This window comes from Euwallacea fornicatus, chromosome 18 (assembly GCF_040115645.1).
Source record: "Euwallacea fornicatus isolate EFF26 chromosome 18, ASM4011564v1, whole genome shotgun sequence".
In the NCBI taxonomy this organism is placed as follows: Eukaryota; Metazoa; Arthropoda; class Insecta; order Coleoptera; family Curculionidae; genus Euwallacea; species Euwallacea fornicatus.
The window spans coordinates 811,885-824,683 of NC_089558.1; the positions used below are offsets into that span (position 1 = coordinate 811,885).

General features: G+C 37.7%; 4 protein-coding genes and 1 long non-coding RNA gene across 5 annotated transcripts; 2 read left to right on the top strand and 3 right to left on the bottom strand.

Annotated features, from left to right (window-relative positions):
- The first annotated feature begins 376 nt into the window (after positions 1–376).
- LOC136345056 (uncharacterized) lies at positions 377–919 on the top strand. The gene is made up of 2 exons (XR_010733096.1): positions 377–569; positions 621–919. It is a non-coding gene; the product is annotated as an uncharacterized lncRNA (long non-coding RNA).
- On the bottom strand, positions 883–3,354 carry LOC136345051 (WSCD family member CG9164). Its single transcript, XM_066293047.1, has 5 exons — positions 2,767–3,354; positions 2,428–2,623; positions 1,892–2,375; positions 1,630–1,843; positions 883–1,580 (listed from the first exon to the last, which is right to left on the bottom strand). Exons 2-5 carry the CDS (start codon positions 2,557–2,559, stop codon positions 1,457–1,459), a joined length of 954 nt encoding a protein of 317 aa, XP_066149144.1. The 5' UTR covers positions 2,560–2,623; positions 2,767–3,354; the 3' UTR covers positions 883–1,456.
- Positions 3,355–3,774: 420 nt separating this feature from the next.
- Positions 3,775–4,803, bottom strand: CHOp24. Its single transcript, XM_066293048.1, has 3 exons — positions 4,590–4,803; positions 4,182–4,466; positions 3,775–4,130 (listed from the first exon to the last, which is right to left on the bottom strand). The coding sequence occupies exons 1-3, from the start codon at positions 4,768–4,770 to the stop codon at positions 3,940–3,942; spliced, it is 657 nt and encodes a 218-aa protein (XP_066149145.1). The 5' UTR covers positions 4,771–4,803; the 3' UTR covers positions 3,775–3,939.
- Positions 4,804–4,938: 135 nt separating this feature from the next.
- Positions 4,939–11,453, top strand: vir (VIR_N domain-containing protein). Its single transcript, XM_066293030.1, has 17 exons — positions 4,939–5,140; positions 5,194–5,485; positions 5,540–5,731; positions 5,784–5,989; positions 6,051–6,187; positions 6,240–6,347; positions 6,399–6,615; positions 6,665–6,830; positions 6,882–7,093; positions 7,275–7,483; positions 7,531–10,357; positions 10,406–10,575; positions 10,631–10,715; positions 10,770–10,932; positions 10,999–11,154; positions 11,204–11,312; positions 11,365–11,453. Exons 1-17 carry the CDS (start codon positions 5,081–5,083, stop codon positions 11,405–11,407), a joined length of 5,352 nt encoding a protein of 1,783 aa, XP_066149127.1. The 5' UTR covers positions 4,939–5,080; the 3' UTR covers positions 11,408–11,453.
- Positions 11,454–11,657: 204 nt separating this feature from the next.
- Positions 11,658–12,563, bottom strand: LOC136345053 (active regulator of SIRT1-like). The gene is made up of 4 exons (XM_066293049.1): positions 12,374–12,563; positions 12,227–12,307; positions 11,874–12,043; positions 11,658–11,824 (listed from the first exon to the last, which is right to left on the bottom strand). Exons 1-4 carry the CDS (start codon positions 12,435–12,437, stop codon positions 11,696–11,698), a joined length of 444 nt encoding a protein of 147 aa, XP_066149146.1. The 5' UTR covers positions 12,438–12,563; the 3' UTR covers positions 11,658–11,695.
- Positions 12,564–12,799: the final 236 nt, after the last annotated feature.

The following is a 12,799-nucleotide window of genomic DNA, read 5'->3' on the forward strand; positions in this document are numbered from 1 at the left end:
AATTTCTGTCGAAATTTGATGTTTTGCACTAGCGACTAGGAGAAGCGTGGATTCCATTTTCTAACCGACGCGCTATTGTTTTTTCACTAAGCCTACTTTACATTAGCGCGGTTACGTCAGAGGTGTTGCGTCGGTCACCGACGTGGTGAGGTGAACCAAAATATGGAAATTGTGTGGAGAAATTGCAGACGGCGAACAGGCAGTTTTGGTGATATCGCTGACAGAAGGACATCGAAAAGGTCCTTCTGGTGATCGGTCGCAAATACATCTTACAGTGCAGGAAAGAGTAAAAATTTGTAAGCAAAACGGAGACAAGGGAAGAATTTGTGTCAAAGAAAATGATGGCAGCACAACGAATTGACGAAACCGTATATTTCCAACATGAAATTTACAACATAACCTCCAGCGGATCATGACACATTCAGTGTCTGTGTGAATCGGATCAACAAGGGGGAGTTCGAAACTCGAAGATTTTGCTTCACGAGAGATACAGTGCGCCGCATAATGGCTAAACACCAGATCCGAGATAACCGTCGTATGTGAAAGGGCATTTTACATTGAACAACATTGTAAGTATTGGTTACGGAAGACTACTTTAACATCATAATAGGTATGTTCAGCAGAATTGTGTGAAAAAATGAGAGGAAGACAGGGGAACTGGTACACTTGAGGTATTTTGGTAGAGAGGTGTCTGGGGCAACTCTTGTTTACGACACTTCTGGCCAAGTCCACATGTGGTGAGAGAGAAAGTCCCTGAGGTAAATCCCCGGTTGCCAAAAGACTACACTGAGTGTCTTGAGAGATTCTACGTCATGGAAAAACAGATGGATGGTGGCCCGTAAATATGGGCCGTTTTTTAGTCAGTTTAATGTTATTAGAAGATTTACTTATTAACATTTTATTGTCGAACTTAAAGAAACGGATTTTACTAACAAAAATCAACTTAAAACCCCTTCATCATACATAAAAAGACATTCTTCGCGTTATATCGCAATACTATTTAATGCAACCATTAATCTTGTTATATAAAACTGAGAAATAAACATTATGAATCTCGCAGTAAGAATCACCACACGCATCTACGTATATCTTCGTATCAGTGAAGTTGTATCACATTATAGGTAGATATAGATATTACATATGTCTAGAGTACATTATGATTATTACGTTACAGCTAAAAATGACTAGAAATTGAGCTTGTATAATGATTCATTACGTTATTTATATACGTCTAAAAAGGACTAAGTACCACAACCTCTGAGTTGAAGAAAATAGTCAATGCATATCAGTTTCTTGAAGAAATATTGTTAAATTTAATTATCTAACTAATCATAATTATAGTTAAAGGCAAGCTTGACAATAATTAGCTGAACCTATTACGACATTAAATTTTATTGGTCTTGGATGCACCACCAAAATAGGCCAAAATATATGCAGTAAAATTTGAAGGGTTTTATCACCTCTTTCCTTCGGGAGAGGCAATTTTGTAAATGGCACCATAAACCTTCTCCTGCACCTCCTTAATCCGCTCTTTCATCTCACTATTAAAAGGGTCGAAACGCAGCAACCTCCTCTTTCTTCTGCAAGCAAGAATTCTTTTTAAGGCGAAGATTGAGCACCTAGACTCACCTGTAAATGCCTTCTTTGCGCTTGATGACGCAATCGAACTTCTTAGCAGGCACATAGACGCCTAAAAAATGTATCACAGATTTGAGAGTGTATTCAGTGTTGGCCACCAACTGTTCGTAGAAGATCACGTGTAAAGGGCCTGTGAAATTGTGCAACCAGTCCATGCTCAGCTGCTGCCATCCCCGGAGGTTATCCACCACGAACTGCTTCCAATCTAAAACAAATATCTAGCTTACTTTAAACACAAGGTTAAATCAAATACATTTCCCGTTAGATCTTCTATATCGGTCAGGAGAAGCAAATCCAATGTGCCCACCACTTTGTCTATTAAACTCGGCATGAATAGCCTTATCTGGGGCTCGTACCAGCAACACCGCCTTTGAAAACATGCTCCTGGCGTTGTTGCCCCACTCATGAGTTTTCACAGCCAACACTGAAGAATTCACAATACTCTCAGCGGGAAAACCGTTTTTCAATAGTCCATAATCCTTGTACACTGATCCTGTATAATACCCTGTAGCTTGTTGCAACAGATACCTCAGCCAGGTATTCCCGCTGCCTGGAAAGCTGACCAGGGCCACCGGCTTTTGAGGCCCCAAATCCTCCTCTGAGGGCACAAATTTTAGTTCAGAACACCACTGAATTCGAGATCTCTTCAACATGGGCCTTAGAGCTCCAGAGCCGTAATCGTAGTTGGTTTTCAGTCTTCTTGGTATTTGGGGCCTTTGAAAACTCACGGCTTTGTTCTGATGCAAAAGAAATTTTAAAAGATTTCTCGTTAATGGGTAACTGGCTTACCTTAGAACCTAAAGGGAGGTTACCCTTCTTGAGCCCATGTAAGGAGAATGCAGAAAGCACCACCACTCCCACGATATAGCTTACGATTAGGAGGGCAAACAGGCAAAATTTGAATCTGCTAAGGACTGGCATTTGGCCATTTTTTAAGGTATAAGTGGTCCCACTGTGATGATGTATTTTCAGTGCTTTAAACACTCTGTAGTTTTACAACAGAATGGCTCACGTCCATTTCGGGGACTATTGCTACGCTTGCTCACGCAATTTTGAATAGTATTTGCTTTGCAACTTCGTGAGTTAGTGTCTGTTACTTCCAAAAAGACCTCACATTCTTTGACTTACCATTTGTTTATGACTTAATCCTCAAACCCTCACCGTGATTCAATTTGCATTTACCTTGCACTTTTCCATATATAAAAATCCGAATAAAGGCCCAAAGAACCGAGAGAATTTCTCGAAATTTAAAGCTAATTTGCTTGATAAACTTAAAACGATCTGTTCCAAACTTGAATGAACTTTGTCCTATCCTATCTGGGTTAGACCGGGACGTCGCCAACGGTGATCGGACGGCGTCGACTCTGTGGATGCCGGGCGTCGTTTTGCAGTGGCGCACAGTTCGATTTAGAGTGTAAATTTAAAAACAAACTAGTGCTAAATTTAGGGGAAAGTGTTTATGTATTTGAAGACGAGCAATTTCCAGTTAGACCTGCTTATCGAACATAGATTTGATATAAGTGTTTTTTGAGATATTTTATCTTTAACATTACAATTTGCCGGTTATTAACGCAAATGGTGGAAAGCTTAACAAGCTGCTTGGCCAAAAATTAGTAACCAACGTGTTCCAACAGATGACACCTCTTGATTTCGTCATCTATCGGTTTGTTTATGTTTTAAATGGTTCAAACAAACAAAGATTTCTGTTTATAAAGCTACAGCGAATTGCGGAACTAAAGTGGACTTTGTAACAAATTTGCTTAGATCCGACTCTTACTAAAGCAACGAAGTCTATCAAAATCTCAAAAGAATATTAGTGTTTATATCCAATAGGTTCAAAAAGCTGTAACCTGAACTCACATTTCCCTGATTTTAAGTTTAGATAGCTATGAATAGCAAATTGTGTGGTATTTTACCACATCTCTAGGTTGCCTTGTTACAACTCTAACAAATTTATTGATTTTTCCCAATCAAATTTTCTCTCTAGATGTACTTCTCACTGGAGAGGCCTTCTCCAGTATTGAACCTTCAAGGTTAACATTGACTTTTTTGCGCACCACCACTCTCGTCCATATTTTCTATGTAACATGTATTTGTCTTCTCTACACTATGACCCATGTTTTGATAAATACAATATAAAACTTTGTGCGTTTATTTATTAGAAAACTACAATCTCTCAAGCAATACTTTAATAACCTAAAAACAGTCAAGATAATAATCGAGAGGAATATATACATCATGAAACACTTCCGCTCATTACAGGACCATCACAAAAACACATCTGTTAAACACAAAATTTAATCACACTACCCTCCTCACTTCAAAGAACCTTTTTAGGTACCAAACTTGCGCAACCGTCATTGACACCAAAATAACTGCTTCAAAGAAAGACCAGGCCACTACCCGGGAATTAGTGCTCTCATTTATCGCTCTATGAATCCTATCTCTAACTTGCATGTACTCCTGTTCTTGTTTTACTCCAGTTAGAGATGCTGTAAAAACAACATTATTGCTAAAAATACATTAATAAAAAAATCACTAACATGACAGCTCTTTAATCATCTCCTCAAGCTTATTGGCTGATTGGCCTTCCTCTTGAGCTACTTGCTTAGGAGGCTCACCTACAGCAACATCGAACATGACCACTTTTGGAGTCATGGTTGACATTTTGTTTGAGAAGCAGAAAGTGTAAATTCCAGGGAAGTGAGCAGCAAATGAGTACTTTCCAGAGGTTTGGCGTTCTTCCTCGTAGATGACTTTAGCATCAGGGCCAAGAATTCTGACGTCAATGTCCAGAAAACCCCCTTCAGCTATTTGAAAGCTTAGACCTAAAATAAGATAAAAATGGTTTCAATACTAATTCTAAACGAATTTTTTGACTTAAAGTTGCATTAAAGTGGGTAACTTTAGGATTTGTTATGTGTTTTAAAGTGAAAGTATGGATTACATACCAAGTTTGGTACCAGCTTCTACTTTTTCAAAGAAACATTCTTCAGCATGAGCGTCTACCGTAACTATGTAGGCTTGAACCTGTGATATAGATAAGATAAATAAGGCAGATAATAAAGGTAAATAGGGCATATTTATAGGAATTTTAAAAAAATTTAAATTTAAAAAACCAGAAGTGTTCATAAGCCACGTAATTCTTAACCTCAAAATTGATGATGAAAAACAAAACATCAAAGTCAACTTCTAGATACACGTACGACCTTCTTGCCAATAATTGTCTTTCTCTATCACCTAATACTAAACAAAGACAACTATAACAACACTGATACGACCATTTTTAGTTGCAAAACTAAATGATAGGAGACGCGCTAATGCGAATTAAAAATTACATATAACCTTACATTAATTGTCAATATTTTTTTAATAAAGTGCGTTAATTTTAATTTCCAATTAATAATGAATTAAAACATAACAACAAGCAAAAAAACACGACATGTCTGAGACTGTAGTAGAGCTTCTCTTCTTTGACACATTCGCCCATGATAGCACTGAAGTATGTACACCCCTTCATATCCCAAACTCCAACTAATTAAATGGATTTTACAGGAAATCAACTTAGATTTGGTTCAATTCCCTAAGCCGGTGTACGTCACTGAGGTACGCATTATCCCTCTCGGAGCAAGGGTACAGGCGGATTTCCCCGGTGGGGTACGATTGGGTGCCACAAATCCCAGTCAATTTCAAATTGAATTCTTTGTTAATGATTTGGGAAAACCTGGGGCCAGCACATTTGAAACTTTGGGTTCCTTTGAGTATGATCAGAATGGTAAAATTAATTTGGAGTGTACCACTGAAATATCTAATAGAAAGATTCCTACTGATGGCTTGGTATTAAAGGGTAAAGTTGTGGTTAATTTGTAATTAAGATTTCTACTAGCACTTGTTTGTTTAGGACTTTACACCACGATCACTTTAGCAGTTTATGGGACATTAACTAAAAATCTATCTGACCAATTAATTCAACCTATAGTGAATCCCACAATTCCCAGCCAGCCAAATACAATTGCTGATTCACAGCAAATTGTTCTTGGTAATACTGTAGAGCCAGAATGGCCACAGGAATGTGTACCACAACAGCAAATAGGTATTCCTTTAATATAACACTGTTTTAGATGTAATTTCTTTGATGATTTTAGCTGATTTCACCAGTCAGGCTACCACAAATTTCCAATCATATGGGCACAATCCTGAAACTTACACACAACCCCAAACAGAATATACAGAATATTATGGAGATACTCCTAAAGATCCTAGAAGCTATCATCACAGCTCTGAGCCGGAATGGGATAAGTCAAGAAGTAGGGAGAGTGACAGAGAGAGAGGCAGTAGAGATGTGTATCAAGTAAGTTGTGCGTTGGGCAAAAGAAATAGGAAGATTTCATATTTCATGTACAATTAAAAAGGAAAGGGAACATAATGACAGACGAGATAGAAGATATTCTCAATCAGACAGTCGAGATAGGGAGAGATCTAAAGATTACCATGAGAGTAGCAGGGATAGAGAGAATTATGATAGGGATCATGACAGAGGAGATTACAGGTTAGTAAATGTTAATGTTGGAAACCTCCACTTCAATAGGTGTGTTATACAGGAGTGAGAGGGACAGGGGTGAATGGGAAGACAGAGATAGGGATAGACAGCATGACAGGGAAAGGGGGAGGGATAGAAGACATGATGATGGTTATAGGAGATCTGCTAGGTGAGTGTTCAATTATTTTAAAATTGCTACATGAGTGAGACTTATAACAAGATATCGGGATGATCGTGAGGACCGAAAACGTCCTAGATCACCACCAACACATCAAAGTCCTAAACAGCCTCATTCTCCTGGAATTTCTGAAACCAACAAAGATGCTTCTGCTGCTATTCAGGTGGAACCAAATGAGGAAACTTCTGAGAAATCTCGGAGAGAATCTAAAGAGGAAAAACCAGTAAAGAAAGTTGACGAAGATGAACCGGCAAAAGATGTGAGATACCACTTTAGAGATTTTTTTCTCTCAAAATTTGTATTGTTAGGTTGAAACCCCTCCAGTTGAAGAAGCATCTCTGATGGATGTAGAGGAGTTCGAACCTATTTTAAGTGATGAAGATATATTGGATGACAATGATCATTATCAAGACACTGAGTATGACTATACTGCCTATACTAATAATGATGATATAGTACGGCAGTTTAATCCAGGTATGTTTCAAGCTTTTTTGTTTGAAACTTGAAGAATACTTTGTGTTCTAGGTGTGAGTCAATTGAAGAAGTATGCTCCAAAAGAGACTATTTTGATCACAGATGGTGGTATCAAAATAGAAGAAAATCTTAAAACCACCATTGGCATTGTTGAGGATTATTTCAGGTCCAGTATAACCAAATATGAGTTAGATAGCTTTAGTCAACTTAACACAGAGATAAAAGAAGAGTTTGTCCATTTGTGCGAAAAGTTTATTGGAACAGTAAGTGTTAAATTTCTCTCATAGCAAATGAAGTAGCAAATAAGTGGGGATGTCTAGTTCCTCTTAGTGAGTGTTCATTTCTTATTTTAAATTTGGTTACCTTATCAGAATTATTTAATTTAAAACAGTCACTTGCTGTCGTTATGTATTTTAATTATTTGCCAAATTATTTTGATTTTAGATTGGAGACTCAGCTACAATTCTCAATTTAATTAAAGTCTATGACATATTAAAATCATCTCCACCAGAAGAAAATGCAGATCTCTCCAATCAAACCATATTTCTCATTGAAACTATTTGCGATTGGGCTCGGATAGCTTTAAATTATGACATGGCAAATTGTCAGGATCAACCTGCATATAAAATACGTCACATTAAATGCGGAGTCAGGTAAAAGTTTTTTTTTGTCAGATTATTCGACTGTTGGATTTTTTTAGACTTGCAGAGCTGCTGAGCAACAGCGAGAACTTCATTGCATATCTTCATAACAAAAATATCGTTATACACAATGAATTACTCGATTTATATCATCGAGATTTCATGGCCCTTTCCATTAAGTTGATGATCCTCAAAGCTCTGGATACATATCTTCTTCATAAGTTCTCAGTAGAACAATTTTTCATGGATTGCGGGTATAAAACCATTGTTGAGGCTCTTCAGAAAAATCCTTTGGTACGCGAGAAATTCTCTTTAACGTCGATTTTAAAGAAGCTCAATTTGTATGAGATTCTCTCCAAAATGCACAGTATTTTAAGCAAACTCACTAATGTGTCTCATGATGTGTCCGCTGAAGAAATCAATCTAATAACTAAATCCCTGAATCAAATTTTAAACTACTGCAATAGCGATCCTTTTGCCATGTCTCAGCCCAAGAGATTCCTACCCGTGGCTTCCCAATTTGAAATAATGCGCGCAGACACCCAAAACCTCTTAGTGCACTACTTTAAAATATTCCACCTTTTGCAGTGCTTTATTCTCTTATTGACTTGTCCCAGTACTTTAAATCTACCTGCAATAAAAACCCCAATTTTCGAAATTGTCTCTGTTCTCTTGGAAACTCCTGAGGGTCTGGAGTATCTATCAAACAATGCTGAAGCTCTTAATGTGCTCTTGAAGTGTCTTTTGAGAACGGATGAGGAGATGCAGTATAGCATCAACGAAAACATCGAGTTGCATTCGCACAATTTAGGCCTGAAAATTGCCTATAAAATTCAATGTTTGTATCATGTGGAGTGTTTATTGGACGTGGGATCTAAGGCTGGTTTTGATTGCGATTCTAGTGAGGTGATAGACGAGTTACACAATATGTTTTGTCTAACGTTTAGTTCAGTGGGAAAGTTCGCGGTTGGAGAAGTGTTAGGAATGGGGGATAATATCATGTGTTTGCTGCAGTTTTCCGAGAATCGTAAATCGTTGAAACAATCACCAGGGATTGGTTACATCATCGACCTTTTGTATATCCCCATAGTTACAGTTTCCAACATTAAGTTTCTGGAAAAATATTTAAGCAAAATTCGGGAAGTAGTAAGTTGGGGTGAAGCCAAAGCAATCGAAATAAACTCCTACTTATCTCCACTTGAAAACCTTGACAATCTCAATTACGACAACATCTCCCCTCTGCTTAACACAATAGAGAACCACATTGAGGGGGTAATTTCAAACCCCGGCCCTTCGGTGACAAGCTTAAGAATTCTTCAGCATTTAGGAATTTCAAATCACGACAACAAAAGTTCGGAAAATCCATTGTACAACTACACGGAACTAAAATACAAGCACGTAATCTTGCAGCTGTATTCGCTAGACACAGTCACAGTCTTCGTGAAATTACTGCAAAAGCTATGTAACCATTTTGAGCAGCCTGGAGTTCACAGCTCGATTTTCGTCTCAAATCAAGGAATTGTTTTGGTTAACCTTATCCATCCGCTGCTGCTGCTGCTCAAGAAAATGCAGGGCTATGTGATTCAGTGCAGAAATACGCAATTTAAGGATTTGACTGCAGTTCCCGTATTGCTGAGGACTTATAATTTGCTCAATAGTTTCCCCTCGAGTTCCAGCGCTACTGCTTTAGCCCAAAAGTGTCGAGTAATTATTATTGAAGCTTTGATGGTCTATACTCAACCAGTAGCGGATGAAATGCACGAGAAGGACTCTCTAAGCAAGACTTTATGGTCTCAAATGGTAGGAGAAGTCATCAAGTTCATCACAACAGCTCCGTGCACTTTTGTATCGGGACTTTTAATTCTCTCTGAGTTACTGCCTCTGCCCTTGCCGGTACATACCAGAGACGATCTTTCTAAAGAAGAAATTTCCTGGACTATTAATTTGAGGAAACTGTGGTCTGCCCATCTACACCCACACAGCGGTATTATTCAAGACACGGTGAACAAACTGTGTATCTCCACCCAGCCTCAGTTATTAAATCTACTAAGAAGAATTTGCGTGCAAGTTTCCGACTTAGCCGCCAACTCTGCATTAATGATTGCTCGCGGTTTTTTGGACACTGTGTATAATGCATTAATGGCCAACGAACAGAAACCCTGTACGAGCCATATTGCAAGGTTGTTAAACTTCCTGGCCTGCCTGGTCACGCACAGCACCATTAAATGTGCAATTCTCCATATGATTCAGTCCAACTCTAATGTGACTGGAAAAGCTGACGAAAAGTATTCCAGTTTAATACCGGCATTCTCGCAAATTTTGAAGCTGAATGATCTGCTTACCAGCCACATTCAATCGCAGGAGTGCATCTTGAGTATAATACAAAGCTTTTGTGATGCAGAATTGAGCCTGCTTCAAACTCCGTTAGATGGGACTTCGAAATTGTCTTCAGAAACTTATCTAGCGAATGCTTTACCTTTAAAAGAGCATTTGCAAACTTTTATCGGCGTAATCCTCGATCATCTAGGTTCTGAAAACTCGTTTGTAACATATTTGCCCATAGTGCGTACGTTGCTGCTTCTCACAGAGCACGATTATGGTTTTTATCACTTAAGGGAAACTTTGTTAAAGAAGGATAAACTGTTCTTGACGATGCTTAATCAGTTGTCTAGAAAATTCGCCAAAACTAGTCCCGAATTATTGTCCACGTTAAACACTTTAATAGAATTTTTGAGAGTGTGTTTAACAACCGAAGAGAGCGACGGAAATCTTTTGTACTCTCCCAGATCTATTACTATGAGCGTTGAGGAGGTGAAAAATCTGGTTGGCTGGAAGCCCGAAGAGCAAGATCAGCACCCTTTCAAATTGCTCGAAGATACTTTGAAGGTAATAAGAGAAATCACTTATATTGTTGAAGGTAACGATCAATTTCAGAGCGAAACTGAAGAGGACAACAGGTTTGAATCGATTTTGGAAGGTTTGACATTGTTTCTGAAGCAGCTGAAGGGCATTGATAGAGTGGGCACTTCTAAAGTTCCCCAAGAAGTGATTTTACCAACTCCGGAAGTGCTACTAACACAGTATTCTTGCAGGATAGTTTTTAGGTTGAAAAAATGAAACTTTAAAGAAAATCTCTTGTTTACGGTGTTGAAATTTCAGTTCGTCAGATGCTTGTGATGAGAGACTTACGGATCGATATTGGTTGGTAATTCCTACTGAGGAAGGAGAAGTTGAATTGGAAACGGTAGAGATTTTAATAGAATTCATATGGAAAAAGTAATGATATCTTCTTTCAAAGGTCCAGTGTGATCTCTTCGAGATTTGTCGTCAGCTGCCACCAGAATTCAATTTAATTAAGGAAGTGGAGAAGTTGTGTCGCATTTCCAGAACTGATCCTTCTAATTTGGATAAAGCGATCAAACACGACGAGGAACAACGCAGTAAATCGAGAAAACCATTTAGTGAGTTTGATGCTTCTTTATTTGATACAAAACATCCTTCCCATATTCTCAAACCGTGTTGTATAGTTACTCCAATGCGCCCCCGAGGATTCCCAAGATCGGCCCCTCAGAGACCAGATCTGTTCCGATCAAGACCCCCTAATACTTCCAGGCCTCCCTCATTGCATGTGGATGATTTTGTAGCTTTGGAGACCTGCGGAGCTCAACCTACAGGACCTACCGGTTTGAACCTTATTTTCTTTACGACAGGGAAAGTGAATTTAATTTTCAGGTTACAATAAATTGAGCAGGGAGATTTTGGCCTCCACGAGAATGGCAAGAGGAGCGCGCGGAAGGGCTTTTGTTACTTCCGAAAGGAGCATGCAGTATAATAGGCAGATGTAAGGTTTTTTTTTAGCCTCATGCATAACAGGAAGATATATTTTATTATAGATTGTGGTGGGGAGCTGCCATGGGGAGAAGTCCATATTTTTAAATTTATATTAGTTTTAAATATAATAAAATAACCTATAGTTAATAAAGTTTTAGTTGTGCTAAGATCTAAACATGACAATCAAGGTAAATATGGATAAAGAACTGATGAAAATAAGGCCAAAAATGCCACCAAATAACAAAACATATGAAGGGGGGGTTAACATTGTGAGGAAGGAAATGTTAACGGGCAAAATTGGGTCTATCATTAAAAGAAAAAATAAGTACAATAGTACTAAAAAACATAAAGACAATTTAACAATTCCACAAAATTTATCTGAAAGCAACATTGCTAGTCTTCAGAATTCATATATTCCTCCTCAAATTGCTTGAAATCCTCCTCTGTAAATGTAGAATTTTTCTTTTTCGATTTTTTGGGTTTTGTTGTAATGGGCCTCCTTGTTACTGCGCGTTCAACTATCTACAAAAAAAACTAGTTAAAACTTATACACGAAACATACAATACACACATTTTTTGTTGTAGTCTTGTCAAGAACTACTTTACTGTGTCTGTGAATCTTTTCCAGTTTCTTCAGGTTTCGTTTCAATATCTCTGCTTTTGATTTATATGTGAGTTCCCTTTTGGCCTCCTGGATGGTGTATTTCTTCGAATTATGAGGGTGTAAGTTGAAACTGTTGGCTTGAGTAACAAGAATATGAATACAGAAATTATAAAGAAATTTGTGGCAGTCTTAAAGTGTTATATGTGTGATACCCCAAAATGGAATGTTTTATCCACATTAATGGAATAAGGAACATGCCAATTTGAAATATCAGATGTTTACAGATTATCTAATGTTTTACTTAAAAATAAGACATCTACCTTTAGATGTAAATTTTCCAATCTTGTATTTTTCAGGAAAGAGACTGGAACTACTTGTAGATTTGTTCTTTCTTTTGGAGACTAAAGAAATACGTTTTAGCATAGAAATGAGTTATATTGAAAGACTTAGAAGGGGCTGTTTGGTACCTTTCCGTTCACAAAATTCTGGGTCTACAAGCTCTAGTGCTTTCTTCACAATTGCGGCACTCATTCTACTGAAAACTGATTAATTTTTGTGATAATTTAAGAAGGTATTATTACATTAAAATTAATTTAAATGCATGTTAACTCGACCAAAAATAGAGGGATAAATTGAGGTTAGATAAGAATAATATGATAGATGTGGGAGGGGGGGATGAAAATTTTTGTCCAATGAACGTCGAGTAAAATTTCACTTTTACTTCGTGAGTCCTACAGAATCATGACCAATCACGCAAAATGCTTTTTTGGGAATTGTTGGTCAATGACGTCATTACTATGCGTTTTTAAAAGCATTTATGTATACTGTGTGGTAGGAGTTTATAATCTGAAAGGTTTTCTTTAATCACCTACTTATTAAGTAGCAATTTTAGT